The sequence below is a fragment of the Pygoscelis adeliae genome, unplaced genomic scaffold (assembly GCF_000699105.1).
Source record: "Pygoscelis adeliae isolate BGI_AS28 unplaced genomic scaffold, ASM69910v1 Scaffold16, whole genome shotgun sequence".
Lineage (NCBI taxonomy): Eukaryota > Metazoa > Chordata > Aves > Sphenisciformes > Spheniscidae > Pygoscelis > Pygoscelis adeliae.
The window spans coordinates 1,233,665-1,245,458 of NW_008825162.1; the positions used below are offsets into that span (position 1 = coordinate 1,233,665).

Sequence of the window (11,794 nt, forward strand, 5' to 3'; positions counted from 1 at the left end):
AGTATTTCCATAGCTACATGACAATGCTGCAACACAAACTAGATTCTAGAGAAGGAAACAAAAGACTCCTGTACATATTAAACCACCTTTAACATTTCCTTTAGCTCGTGAACATCCCACAGACTGGCACAGAGCTACCCCAGACTGCCTAAAGTGTGGTGTTGTAAAAGGTCACAGCCTAGAGCTTCCTGGCTATGGCTGAAAACTGTTTCACCTCTCCATTACAGAACACTTTCCAAATGACATCAGAAGCCATATTGCAAAGCTGCATAGGATAAAAACATCATTAAACATCTGAGAGGAGTGCGTCTTGTGGTTATAGAAGAGCTCATAAGAGCACGCTCAGAAGTGAAAATGTAGTCAGAGTTCTCCATTTTTTTTAAGGCTGACTTATTACTGATGAGACAAGTACTGTTTCAATCAACCTTGAAAATCACAGCAAAAGCATTTTTCAACAGGACAAGTGCTCTAAAGAAATACTTAGCTTACCATTCACCAAATGAACCTGAGTAAGTCAGAAACATAGTGAAAACTTCCCTTTCCATTTAAAAAAAAATCATTTGCACATTTTCCTGTTTTTTACATCCCTCTTTCCATACTAAGAAAACATAGGTTAAACAGGATCTCTGTGTTTTGTATGGTTATATTTTATTATTTTAAAATAGGAAAAGTGAAAGTGAAAAGCTATACTTGAGGAAAGGCTTCAAAAATTGAGATTTATATGGGACAGAAAAGCAGCTGGGTGGGGATAGCAGAAAAGGCAAAGCATTTCCTTTCACAGAAAATAACCACAACCCAGCAAAAGCAATAAAATATAATATTGTTTGGTTTAACAGTATTTTTTAGACATATATGCACACAAAAGAGCTGCTGGGAAGCACTTAAAAATACTGCTTTTCTAGCATTAGCGGTTGCTGCCACTATGCCTTCCAGCAAGTTTGCTGCCTCTGCATGAAAAAAAACATAGGACAGATTTTTCCAAACACCATTTTCTCTTCAAGTGCTCACTCTTGCTGCACACTTTAAAAAAAAAAAAAATTAGACAGCTTGGTATTTGGTTTTGATGCCACATAATACCAACAATTTAATATACAGCTATTTTAAATCTTAGGATATATAAGATACTAGAGTTATGTGCTATAATATTTAGGTCATACTTTGATTCTGCAAAATGTCAGAGAGAAAAAAGTATCATAAAATAGTAAAGTAAATTAGAATGAGGTGAGTAAAGTAATCAATAATTCAGACTTTTTAACTGCCAAAACCAATAAGACAATGTGTCACTACACAACTTTAAAATCCAAGGTGACAGTGAAATTTCAAGCCAAGCCCATACAAAAGATCTGTCAGTAGCATGTGAACATTTTTGCTGTTATATAAAGATGTAGAGATCAGGGATGGGGCTTGAGAGAAAAATGGCACCTCCGTAAGAGAAAAAAACAAGAAGAAAAAGGAACAAAAATAATCCTGAAAAAACAACTTGAGTGCCTATGTCCAAAACAAGATTTCAAAATGTGACACGTGCCTCTCTCCAACCCAAAAAGAACATGGCTTAAGTCAGATCTTCAGCTTTTTAAAATTTATTTGCCCACAGGAAGTGCCTATGTCACTGACATGAACTGTCCTAGACCAAGCTAGCTGCATGAAGATTAAGGGTTGCTTATACCTTATAATGCTAAATATTATGATGCCAATGCTCCTTTACTTTTCTAGCCCTAATCCACTCTGTTTCATTGCCTAAAAAAATTGCAAGACAGTTTAGCTAGCACATAAGAGCATATCTAGTGGGGCAGCAATAGCAAGAATTGTTAGTCATATCACCAATAATTCTATACAAAACTTTGTGATCCAACAGTAGAAAGCTTGAAGAAAATACTCGACTTCTGCCAATCTTAGGCTAACAACAATTCTTTCATGTTTATTTACCAAAATCATCATAACTTAAATAGCAAAATCTATAACAAACTGTGTGTAAGAAACATAATTGGGTGAAAAGCATTTTAATTACAGCACCAAAACACACAGATGAAAAAAAAGAAGGTAGTACGTCAATTTACAAGACAAGAATTATTGAGGGGGAAGGAAGCAACAATAGAATTTGTTATAGATAAACACTGTGCAGTGCTACTTTTGGGGCAGCTGAAGCAGGCTAACTATAGCAGCGCAGCTTCCAAGTCACACACACGGCCACTTTAACCCAGTATAAATCTAGACTGCTGCACAAGGAGCAGTCACGTTCCTAATGCTATGCCATAGCTAGTGTTCAAGCAGCCACTCCATAAGCCCACTATGTAAAAACTGCTTTGTCTAAAATTTAACTTGACCGAAAAAGAGTGTTTTCCTGCAGATCAGGATTCATGCCAGACTGAAGGGACTGTGTAACCACTGCTACAGCAGAAGGGCCAAGAATTGAATAAGCCATTAAAACAAAATATTTTTCTCTAGTCAGGAAGGAATCCAAGTCAGGAGTGAAGCTTACAAACAGGTGAAATAGAGAAGTTTGCTTCATTGGTACCTTTACTGGACTTGCTCTAAATCTGAAAGTTAATAATTTGGGGGAAGGACAGCCTTACCTTTATAAAAAGTTAACACAGTTACTTTAAATCTGATACAAAATAACTTCACAATTATGAGAAACATCCTGAATTAATGTTTTGTTTTTACAACACACGCTGCAGTGTGAATAACAGCTGGAATGCTAGGCTTTGCCTTGGTTTCCTGGCATTTTTCTATTTCTGTCACAAATTATGTATAATATAAACAATAGTTCCTATTTAACTGTCTTAAAAGAAAAGCTTACTATAGCATACTCTATTTTCAAAACACTAAACAAAGCAGCAAACTCAATCCAGGAACTTAAAATACTGAATTTCAGAATTCAGGATTAGTTCTAGTTCAGTTATTATTTTCAAAGCAAGACTGGAGCTCAATTTCTGCATATTCCACTGAGGAACTAAAAGGAGCCCATTTTAAACACTTTGGCAACACTAACTCTCAAGAAGCTGAATGAACAGGAATCCAAACTAAAACAAACAAAAATAAATCCAGCACTGTTATTTCCAAGGATATTCCAAACTCAAAACACTTCAGTCTTACCTTGGACACATTGCTGATATAATCCAATTGACAAGTGCTCTCTTTATCTACTTGATTACAAAGATTCTGTAAAGTGGAGGCATACTCCTTATCACTTTTTACTCGCATTACCATAAATTTCTTCACCGTTTCCAGCAGTCGTAGTTCCCAGTCTTGCAGTTTTAATAAAGCATCATGAGAATACTTCAGGTCACCTCCAAACCCCATTTTTTAAGGCACTATATACCACACAGGGGAAAATACAGGCTCTTCACCACATCTGAAAGCAGAACAAGGTTCATGAGACACTTATTGAAAGAAAAACTTCTAATGTGACAAAGAGCAACTATTAATGTCTAAACCCTGAAATAACCTAACCGTAAGATTAGCCACATACATATACCTCCTCAAAATAAACCAAAAGGAGGGTCAGAGCACTGTTTTGAACACCCATCTACGACTAGAAGAGATCTCAGGCCCAGAACTGTCCTCCAGTTTTCATCTGCAAAATGTACTTCCATAACTTGAAGCGGAGTTATGAGGGAACACATAAAAGCATCTAAGACAGGCACTAAAGACCAATCCACATATTTAATCAAATAAGTATAGTTGACAGTATCTCTAGACAAGAACTGCCAACTACACTGTTCAACTCCTGGTGACCTGAAACATTTGTTTCTGGTGTTTACTGTTCTAAAAGCAGAGAAAAATCCAATTAAAACATCAGCTCTCAGGCACTGCATCTGTGGGAAATGGATAACTACTTAGAAGCTAGTTTGCTCCTAAACACGGTGTTAGCAGGCCATTAAACTTGCACATTCAACGTCCCAAAAATCAGAAAATATCCCAAACCACGTTCCCCATGCAACCGTCCATTGCTCCCCTGGGACACACATTAGGACGGAGTCCTTAAGTTCACATGATTTTCCCCTAAGACAGTCCAATCTTACTGTATCAAACGGACATCACTTGATAAACAGATAAAAAATGCTGCCTTATGAAATTCTATAACACAACTGCACATCAAAGACACCTGTTCGAGCTAGCTCTGAAACACCTGCATCTGATGAACATGCAGCCACATCATGGAAGATCTGAACCTATACATATGAGTAATTTCCACAGACTTGCACAGGTTTTGTAATGCAGGCTGAACCCTCTTTTCTGTGTATACACCAAAAACCTGTTCCTATACTAATCAGCTGCAAACTAGGTAAGATAAACTTACATAAACTGCAATTATAGCTCTGGACTGCAGTGCAGACACAGCCTGTGTACTGCTTATTCACTAATTCCTGCACCCCAGACAAGTCTTAGCTCTTTTGAACACAGAAGTACCAATTTCTTCTTCCATTTTCAATTGCCACTTAAATTAGCAGAGTGTTTTACAAACATTAACAGATTTATCTTTCTAACAGCCCATGGGGCGAAGCAGGACTAATCTTATTTTACACTGAGAACTGAGACACATAAACTAATGTCAACACTGTACCAGCTAATACTGGTATGTACAAGGCTTAAAGACAGACTTTTCAGAGTGCCTAGCATTTTTAGCATATTAAGTATCCAGAAAAAAAAAGACGTTACTTGCTTCAGATACCACACAAAATACCAGAAAATTTTGCAAATCAGAACCTAGAGCAATCTCCAGGGTAGCCTGACTCCCAGGACCATTCCTCTCTTCCTGCAGTTCCCTGCCTCCATTAGCTTTTCCAGAAAGTTATGGAGATAAGCCCCAGCCACTACGTGTTTATTCTCAGAACACAAACCAGCTACATAATGAAAGAAACAAAGATCCTACAAAGAAAGTAAGAATAGTGCCGTGTTACTATGCATCTACAACAGAGACAAGTCAAGGTTGTATGAGTTAACCTACCACAATGTATAAAACAAATGTTTCAGGTCACCAGGAGTTTAACAGTGTAGTTGGCAGTTCTTGTCTAGAGATACTGTCAGCATATGTATGTCAACATACAACAATGTATGTTAACATGTAACAAATATATGAGTAACTTTAAATCTATTGCAAGCTTTCATATGCTTTTTAATTTGAAGCTGTATATTTTAGTCAGAATTCTGGTTGATGGCTAGGAGCTCAGTCATAAAGAACAACAGTAAATAATTCGTGCTGGCTGTATTTGTAAAGGACATATGTCATTATTAGTTGTACTAAAGATAGTATTTTCACAGTTAAAATTTAAGAACAGTCTTGCAAAACCACTAATATTTTAGTAAGATGAGCAAAAGAAAAAATCTTAAAGCACCTACTTATTAAGATGACTGGAGCTGCACTTGTGACTTTTCGACACCGTTCAGACCTATATCCACTTTTGTGACCAAGCTCATTTTTCTCCTAACACATTTTAGCACATTACCTAAATATCCTAGCACATTAGCTATGAGAAAAGATAGTGTCTTTATTTTCTTACATTCCAGATTCAGAAGAGATGGGAACCGAATCTCAGGATGAAGTCTGACCTTGCGCTATGAGTAAAGTGCTGATTTGCTTGCTTTTACTGTAACCTCTGTCTTTTACTGAGAGGCAGGAAGGCAAGGGAGGGACGAAATATTCTCAGCACATGATATTTCAGTCTGCTTCTACTGACTTCACTGTGGAGCCGTAAGAGTATAAAAATCAATAGAAGAGAAGATACAACTCCAGCCTGCTAAGCCTCCCTTCACTAAGTAGCAATTAGATTTTTTCCAATTACACTATTAAATGCCTGGGTACATATACAAAAATTGTACACATACTGGACTCTGGTCTTTGTTTTAAATTATTCCATTCACCGTGATAGAAGCAGTACAGCAAAAATTTGTTTTGCAAAAGTGATAAAATTCTGATTTGGTAAGGCTAACAAGCATAAAGTCTCAGAGCTGATGATTCCCAACTGGGTAAGCCAGTCTCCATACACCTTCCTTGTAAATTAAGAAAACGTTCAATCAAGACATTCAGCAAAACTCAAATGCTACAACATTGTGAAGGCAAAGGAGTGGTGAAAAAGTATCTAAGACCTAAGCCACTTAACTGTCGATACGCTAAAAATCAACACTTTTAATTAAAACCACATTTAATTTTTTAACACTTTTTAACACTTTTAAACAACTGAAAACAGTACAGATCACACGTCACTTACTTGAAACCAAAACTGTAAGAATTACCAAATGCGTGAATAGACATGTTCTATGCAATCTGTATTTCAAATACTTTTAAAAAGCAGAAGCGCATTTCAAAAGGCCAATGTTCAAAGACACAATAGCTGGCACCAATACAGACAGGTGTTTTTCCAAGTTTGGTATCTCCCTGCTTATTGTGCACAGATGAGTTGACAGCTGCCTTACAGGGTCAGCCCAATAGAACAGAATATTTCAGTCGGAAGGGACCTACAACGATCATCTGGGCACAACAACCCCTTTAGATCAGCCCTCTGTCTCCAGCCACGGCACCAGGAGATGCTGTTTAAGGACAGCAAACAAGTTGGGCTGCTATTTGTGGCATGATCCTCTTTGTGATTCCCCATGTTCACAGCTACTGGATTATGGAAGAAATACTAATAGTCCCATTTTTTGGCTTTACCATACAACATTACAATGTTCACACTGAACATGTCAGACAAAGAAAGATTCCCACACAGATTTTGCAACCACAGACTACTGGCAAAATTGAGTAGTACAACAAAATCTGAACCCAGAAAAGATTTACTGTGGAACCAGTAGAAGATATGGGGAGTTTGAGACACAAACATACTTTCTACTCCAATGTTGAAAAGATTAAAATATAGTGTGAAAGATATCCGGGGGTGGGGGGGGAATCATTCTCAAAAAAACATGGGAGAATATTTTACCTTAAAGGAAAAAAACAGAGATGGCATCATGTTTTAAAGTAGCTAGATGAAGATTTGATAACAATGAACACGATATGCTAAATTCATACAGAAAAACAAAACATTCAGGAATTGCTTACTGTTACTTTGAAGAGATCTTTCCTACTTCTGGCAGATACCCATGAGGTTTATCTCTTTTTGCACACATGAACAATGCTTGCATAATTTGACATGCCAGTGAAGTCTCAAACTGAATTCTAGCATGTTTTGTAAAAGTAAAATCCCAGGGGCATCAAATAGGACAAATGAGTTTCACCTAGTTTATTTTTTTATTATTTTCAGCTAGTTTATTTATTTTTTTATTACATATATATGTTACTATAAAAATTACTGGATATGCAAATTAGCCAATCAATATTCGATCAGCTTTAACAGTTAAAATATGTCTCAGAGCCAATTCCAAGAAAGTAAGACTTTCTTTTTAGAGTCACTCTCAAAATAACAAACTAATCACTGACACGAAGTAAACACTCAATGAACATATAATAATACACTGTGAATGAGCAACCAGAACTTGAACAGTTCTAAATTTAAGCATAGTTACTGAAGACAGTTTACGGCTTGTCTCAACCACCACCACCACAGTGGTGCAGTCAGATTCTAAGTGAAGTAATGTTAAATTTTGTCAGCATGACAGTGAGAAACTTCAATGACAGACACATAATCCTTCAACACGGTAAGACTCCCCTCAGCAAATAAAGCCAATATTCCAGCATTATTAGCTTCCTGGATTCCAGCAACAACTCTGAAGAAAGTAGTTTTCATAGCCAATCTACATTTAATTTAAAGATTGCTATCTGTCCCTGACACAAGACCGGCCATACCGTGTCAGATCAAAGGTCCTGTGTGTCTGACAGTGACTGAAATCAAATGAGCAGGGAAGAACAGAGCACATATATAGCAATACTTTCCCGAGATGCTCTCCTACCCTTATAACAACAGGTACCTTCTGTCATATATTGCCATGAAATATATCCAAGACTGTCATTGCTAATCTTAAAATAACGATGTATCCACATGCGTCAGCTGGAACTTGTGGTTTCATAATATCAATGACAAGGTAGGCAACTGACAAACCACAAACCAGAAGCACGCCTGGCCCCCAGTTAAACTCAGAACAGGAAAGCACAGCACACATTGGGCTCCTCCAGAAGGAGGAATATGGAATGGGCACAACATGCAGAGAGCATCATCCTCACTCTTGATCTGCTGTCAACTCCCTTGCTCCTAAATCTACACAGGCTCCAAATCACTTAGCATGGCTTATATTTTGCAGACCCTTTCTAGAAACATTACAAATACTGCAAAATCAGAAAAGGAAGAGGACTTGGATTCAGGAGACAAATCCTCAAATTCAAGGCTTCTGTACTGATTTAAAAGCAATTTTATAACAGGTGATCAATTTGTTAGACAGTCCATCTCAATTTCTGAATGTGAGGCTTATAGTAGTTATAGTCCATTAAAACAATGAAATAAATCATTCTTAGCCCTCCATCCACACCTTAAATAAAAATTGGACTGTTAAACAATTGACATTTCTGTTAGTGTAGGATCTACTCCTGGAATGTACAAGACCATGAAACATAAAACACATGCTTTACCTACCGTTTGTTTACACTAACTACGTGTTCAGAATATGATCTATATATGCATTTGATGCAAAATGTATGGAATATGAACTAGCTGAATTAATGCTTCCATAGAGCTGTTGCCATCAAACATCCAAAGTGTTAATCTATAAAGCTAGCTTGATCATTTCAAAACTAGTCTGAAATATTAGTGCACTCAAGGCAAAACAGGCAGCTTATTTTCAGGAAGGCTTTTCTGCAAAACACATCTCACATACCTTAAAAAATTTTCCTCAAGAAATGATCCTTAGTACGCTTCTCTATGTCAGCAGCTACTTCTTCTGATTTTCACTTTCTAAAATAGACTTTTATTTTCTGGGCACTCTGTTAAAGGAAACAGACCAAACACTATTTTTAATCATTTCAGCATTTTAAAATACATTGCAAAACTTAAACTTAGAAAAGCTGCTTTGCACTTTCAGATTATTACTCTTCTTAAAAAGAGACAGAGATCAAGAAAACCGAAAGAGCAGACGTCTCAAATGACTGCAAGGAGTAGTATGCTATCACTTCATACACACTATTTTGAGGGAAGAAATTATTTTGCCTCTACACATGTAACCGAAGATTTTTTTTTTTAAGTTCTTGGAATTTCTTACGACACAGTGTATTGTAGCCGGAAAATTGGATCATTTCATTTATTTCTGAACTTTGCCCTTGATAAAACAAAAAGGAAGCTCATTAATAAGGAAAACTAAAGCTTCCAAGACTAAAATTCATTATATGAAAGACAAACTTAGTAGCGGTATTTTCACTGGACTGTAAGAAAACTAGTGGCAACATTAGAAAGGGACCGATCAAGACACAGAAATTTCTTACATGGCTCTAATTACTCCAATATCTAGAATAGTAAGAGGTCAGAAAGTTAAGATGACTAAAATTACAAGCTGTAACTCTGGACTGCAATCTAGGTGAAGCAAACTTCAACAGAAAGCTGGATCTTTGAGGTTTTATATTAAGAAAAAAGTATATAAAATATAAAAAATAATAAGAAACAGGCTTTGCATATAGCTTACAAGTGCAAGGTATACTGTATAGGCTACCTCTGGACCAATGTTAAGTGTTCGCTCACAATCTCATACCAGAATGTCTCATCTAAAGTTAAATCTTTAGATGAGACATTCAATATTGGTTTAGCAATGCCCTTGTAAGAAAAGACACATGAAGCAAAAGTGAAAGACAAACTGTGTAAGGGTAAAGAAAAGAGAACTATTTTGCAGATCTCTATTATTTAAAACAAAGCACTAATCATGGACACTTATATAAAATCTTACAAAGGGTTAGTTTTAGTTCATATTCAAGCCAACATTATTTAGTATTCCTTTCTGGTAACTTATTGACATTCTAGAAACAAAGTGCTGCCTAATATAAATACAAAACTTCCACTCTCCATGACCAAAAATAGAAAAGACTGTAAGTGATGCTTACATTCAGTCACTGCAAAGAAACAGGAGCTATGCAAGCAGATACGAAAGGAGAAAAAAAATGCAGCAGGCTAGAAGCACTACAAAATTCACCACATTTTAATAACAGATACAAAAATACTTGCTGCAAAGTTGCAAAGCCCAAGAGAAGTCTTCACCAGCAAAAAATTACAAGCAAGACAAAAACATTATAGTAAATTTGGCTCCAGTCCTCCCATCATAAATACAAACCAGTTGGAAACACCAGCATATCACTGGACAGGAACACTATTTTTACCCCTTTCCTGGTTCAAATGGGAGTCACGAAAGTAAAACACATGCTACCACCAGCACCTGGGCACATTCAGATTTCAAGCAGATGTTAAAGAACTGCATGTGGTAAAACGAACCCCTCCTGAAAATTCCATTTATTAAATGAAACAACAGACTGGAGCCACTTAAACACAGACAAGCTGTATCTTCTGCTCTCTGCACACAGACAAAAAGCACATTTTTTTTTTTTAAAGAACTACTCTATCACATACGTTAGAATGGAGAATTTTGTTTGTCAATATAAAAAAAAATGCAAACCCAACTTTTCTTCAGAATTCCAATTACTACCAACTTTTTATCTATGTGCATGTTTTCACCTGCATACAGGTCATTAGTAGAATTTAAAACTGGTAATAGAAGTCCAATACTGGTCTAATTGATAGGTGTATACTAGTTAGTACATGGAAGTATAATAAAAGCTTGCCAGTGAGCTACACAGCCATCTGTAAGAGAGCAATAAAATGTTACAAAATTCGTGCTGCTATTTCTGAGCTCAAACATAGTAGAATCTGGCAGTTACAGACAGCTTGCTACCTCAATGCAATAAACCACTAGATAATGAAGATATAAAAGAAAGAATTAAAAGATAAGGATTGAGCAGAAAATCTAGATGATCTGTCGTTTTCTGAAATTACTGCCAAGACAGTCAAAGCCAGTCCCACACCAGATCTTCTTTAGACTGGGGATATATAAGGCATTCTCTCAAAATGAAGCATCAGAGGAGCATTTAAAAATATCAAATTAATAGTAAGAATTCACCAGAGCCAGATACTATTCAGCTGAAGTGTTAAAGCATCAAATATGAAATTGCCAAACCATTAATTCTGCAAAAACTTGGGCTTAAGGTGACCTAAGTAAAGAGGAATGGAGAGTGGAAAATGTATCAAATTTTTTCAGAGCTTGACAAGACAATCAGGAGAAGGACAACAAAGACAGTCTGAGTTCCACACCGGGCAAGGTGGCTAAAACCATACTGAAGAATTCGTAGACTGGAATAATAGGGAGAAAAAAACCAACACGGCTTTTGTAGAGGAAAGTCATTCTTCGCAACTTGAAGAGTTCTTTGAAGGATCAAGGATCCTGTGGATGAAGGTGTTGGAAGTGCTAGTGAACAAAAGACTTCTAAAAAGTTTCTACTGTCTCTCACAGGAAGCTGTAACAGAAGTGAAGACCTTGCAGGGTAAGATTTAAGAGACAAAGATTCACAGGGGAGAGAGTCAGAAGCCTCACCAGAATCTGTGCCAGGACTTGGGCTGCTGTTCAGAGCGGTCACCTGCATATCTGTCATTTCACGTATCATCTGTGCTTAAGTTTGCAAATTATTACAAAATTATTATAAGCAATCAAAACTGACACATCATTAGGTGCTGGAGCATGTCCAGAGAAGGGCAACAAAGCTGGTGAAGGATCTGGAGAACAAGTCTTATGAGGAGCAGCTGAGGGAACTGGGGTTGTTTAGCCTGGAGAAAAG

The 11,794-nt window shown here is 36.8% G+C and overlaps 1 protein-coding gene across 1 annotated transcript in view; it reads right to left on the reverse strand.

Annotated features, from left to right (window-relative positions):
• FER (fer (fps/fes related) tyrosine kinase) overlaps positions 1–8,909 on the reverse strand; it is a 173,492-nt gene extending 164,583 nt beyond the window's left edge. The window contains exons 1-2 of the mRNA XM_009328711.1: positions 8,806–8,909; positions 3,097–3,355 (exon numbers count right to left, since the gene is read on the reverse strand). Coding sequence (XP_009326986.1) covers positions 3,097–3,303 — 207 coding nt within the window. The 5' untranslated portion in view covers positions 3,304–3,355; positions 8,806–8,909. The remainder of the gene's footprint in view (positions 1–3,096; positions 3,356–8,805) is intronic.
• Positions 8,910–11,794: the final 2,885 nt, after the last annotated feature.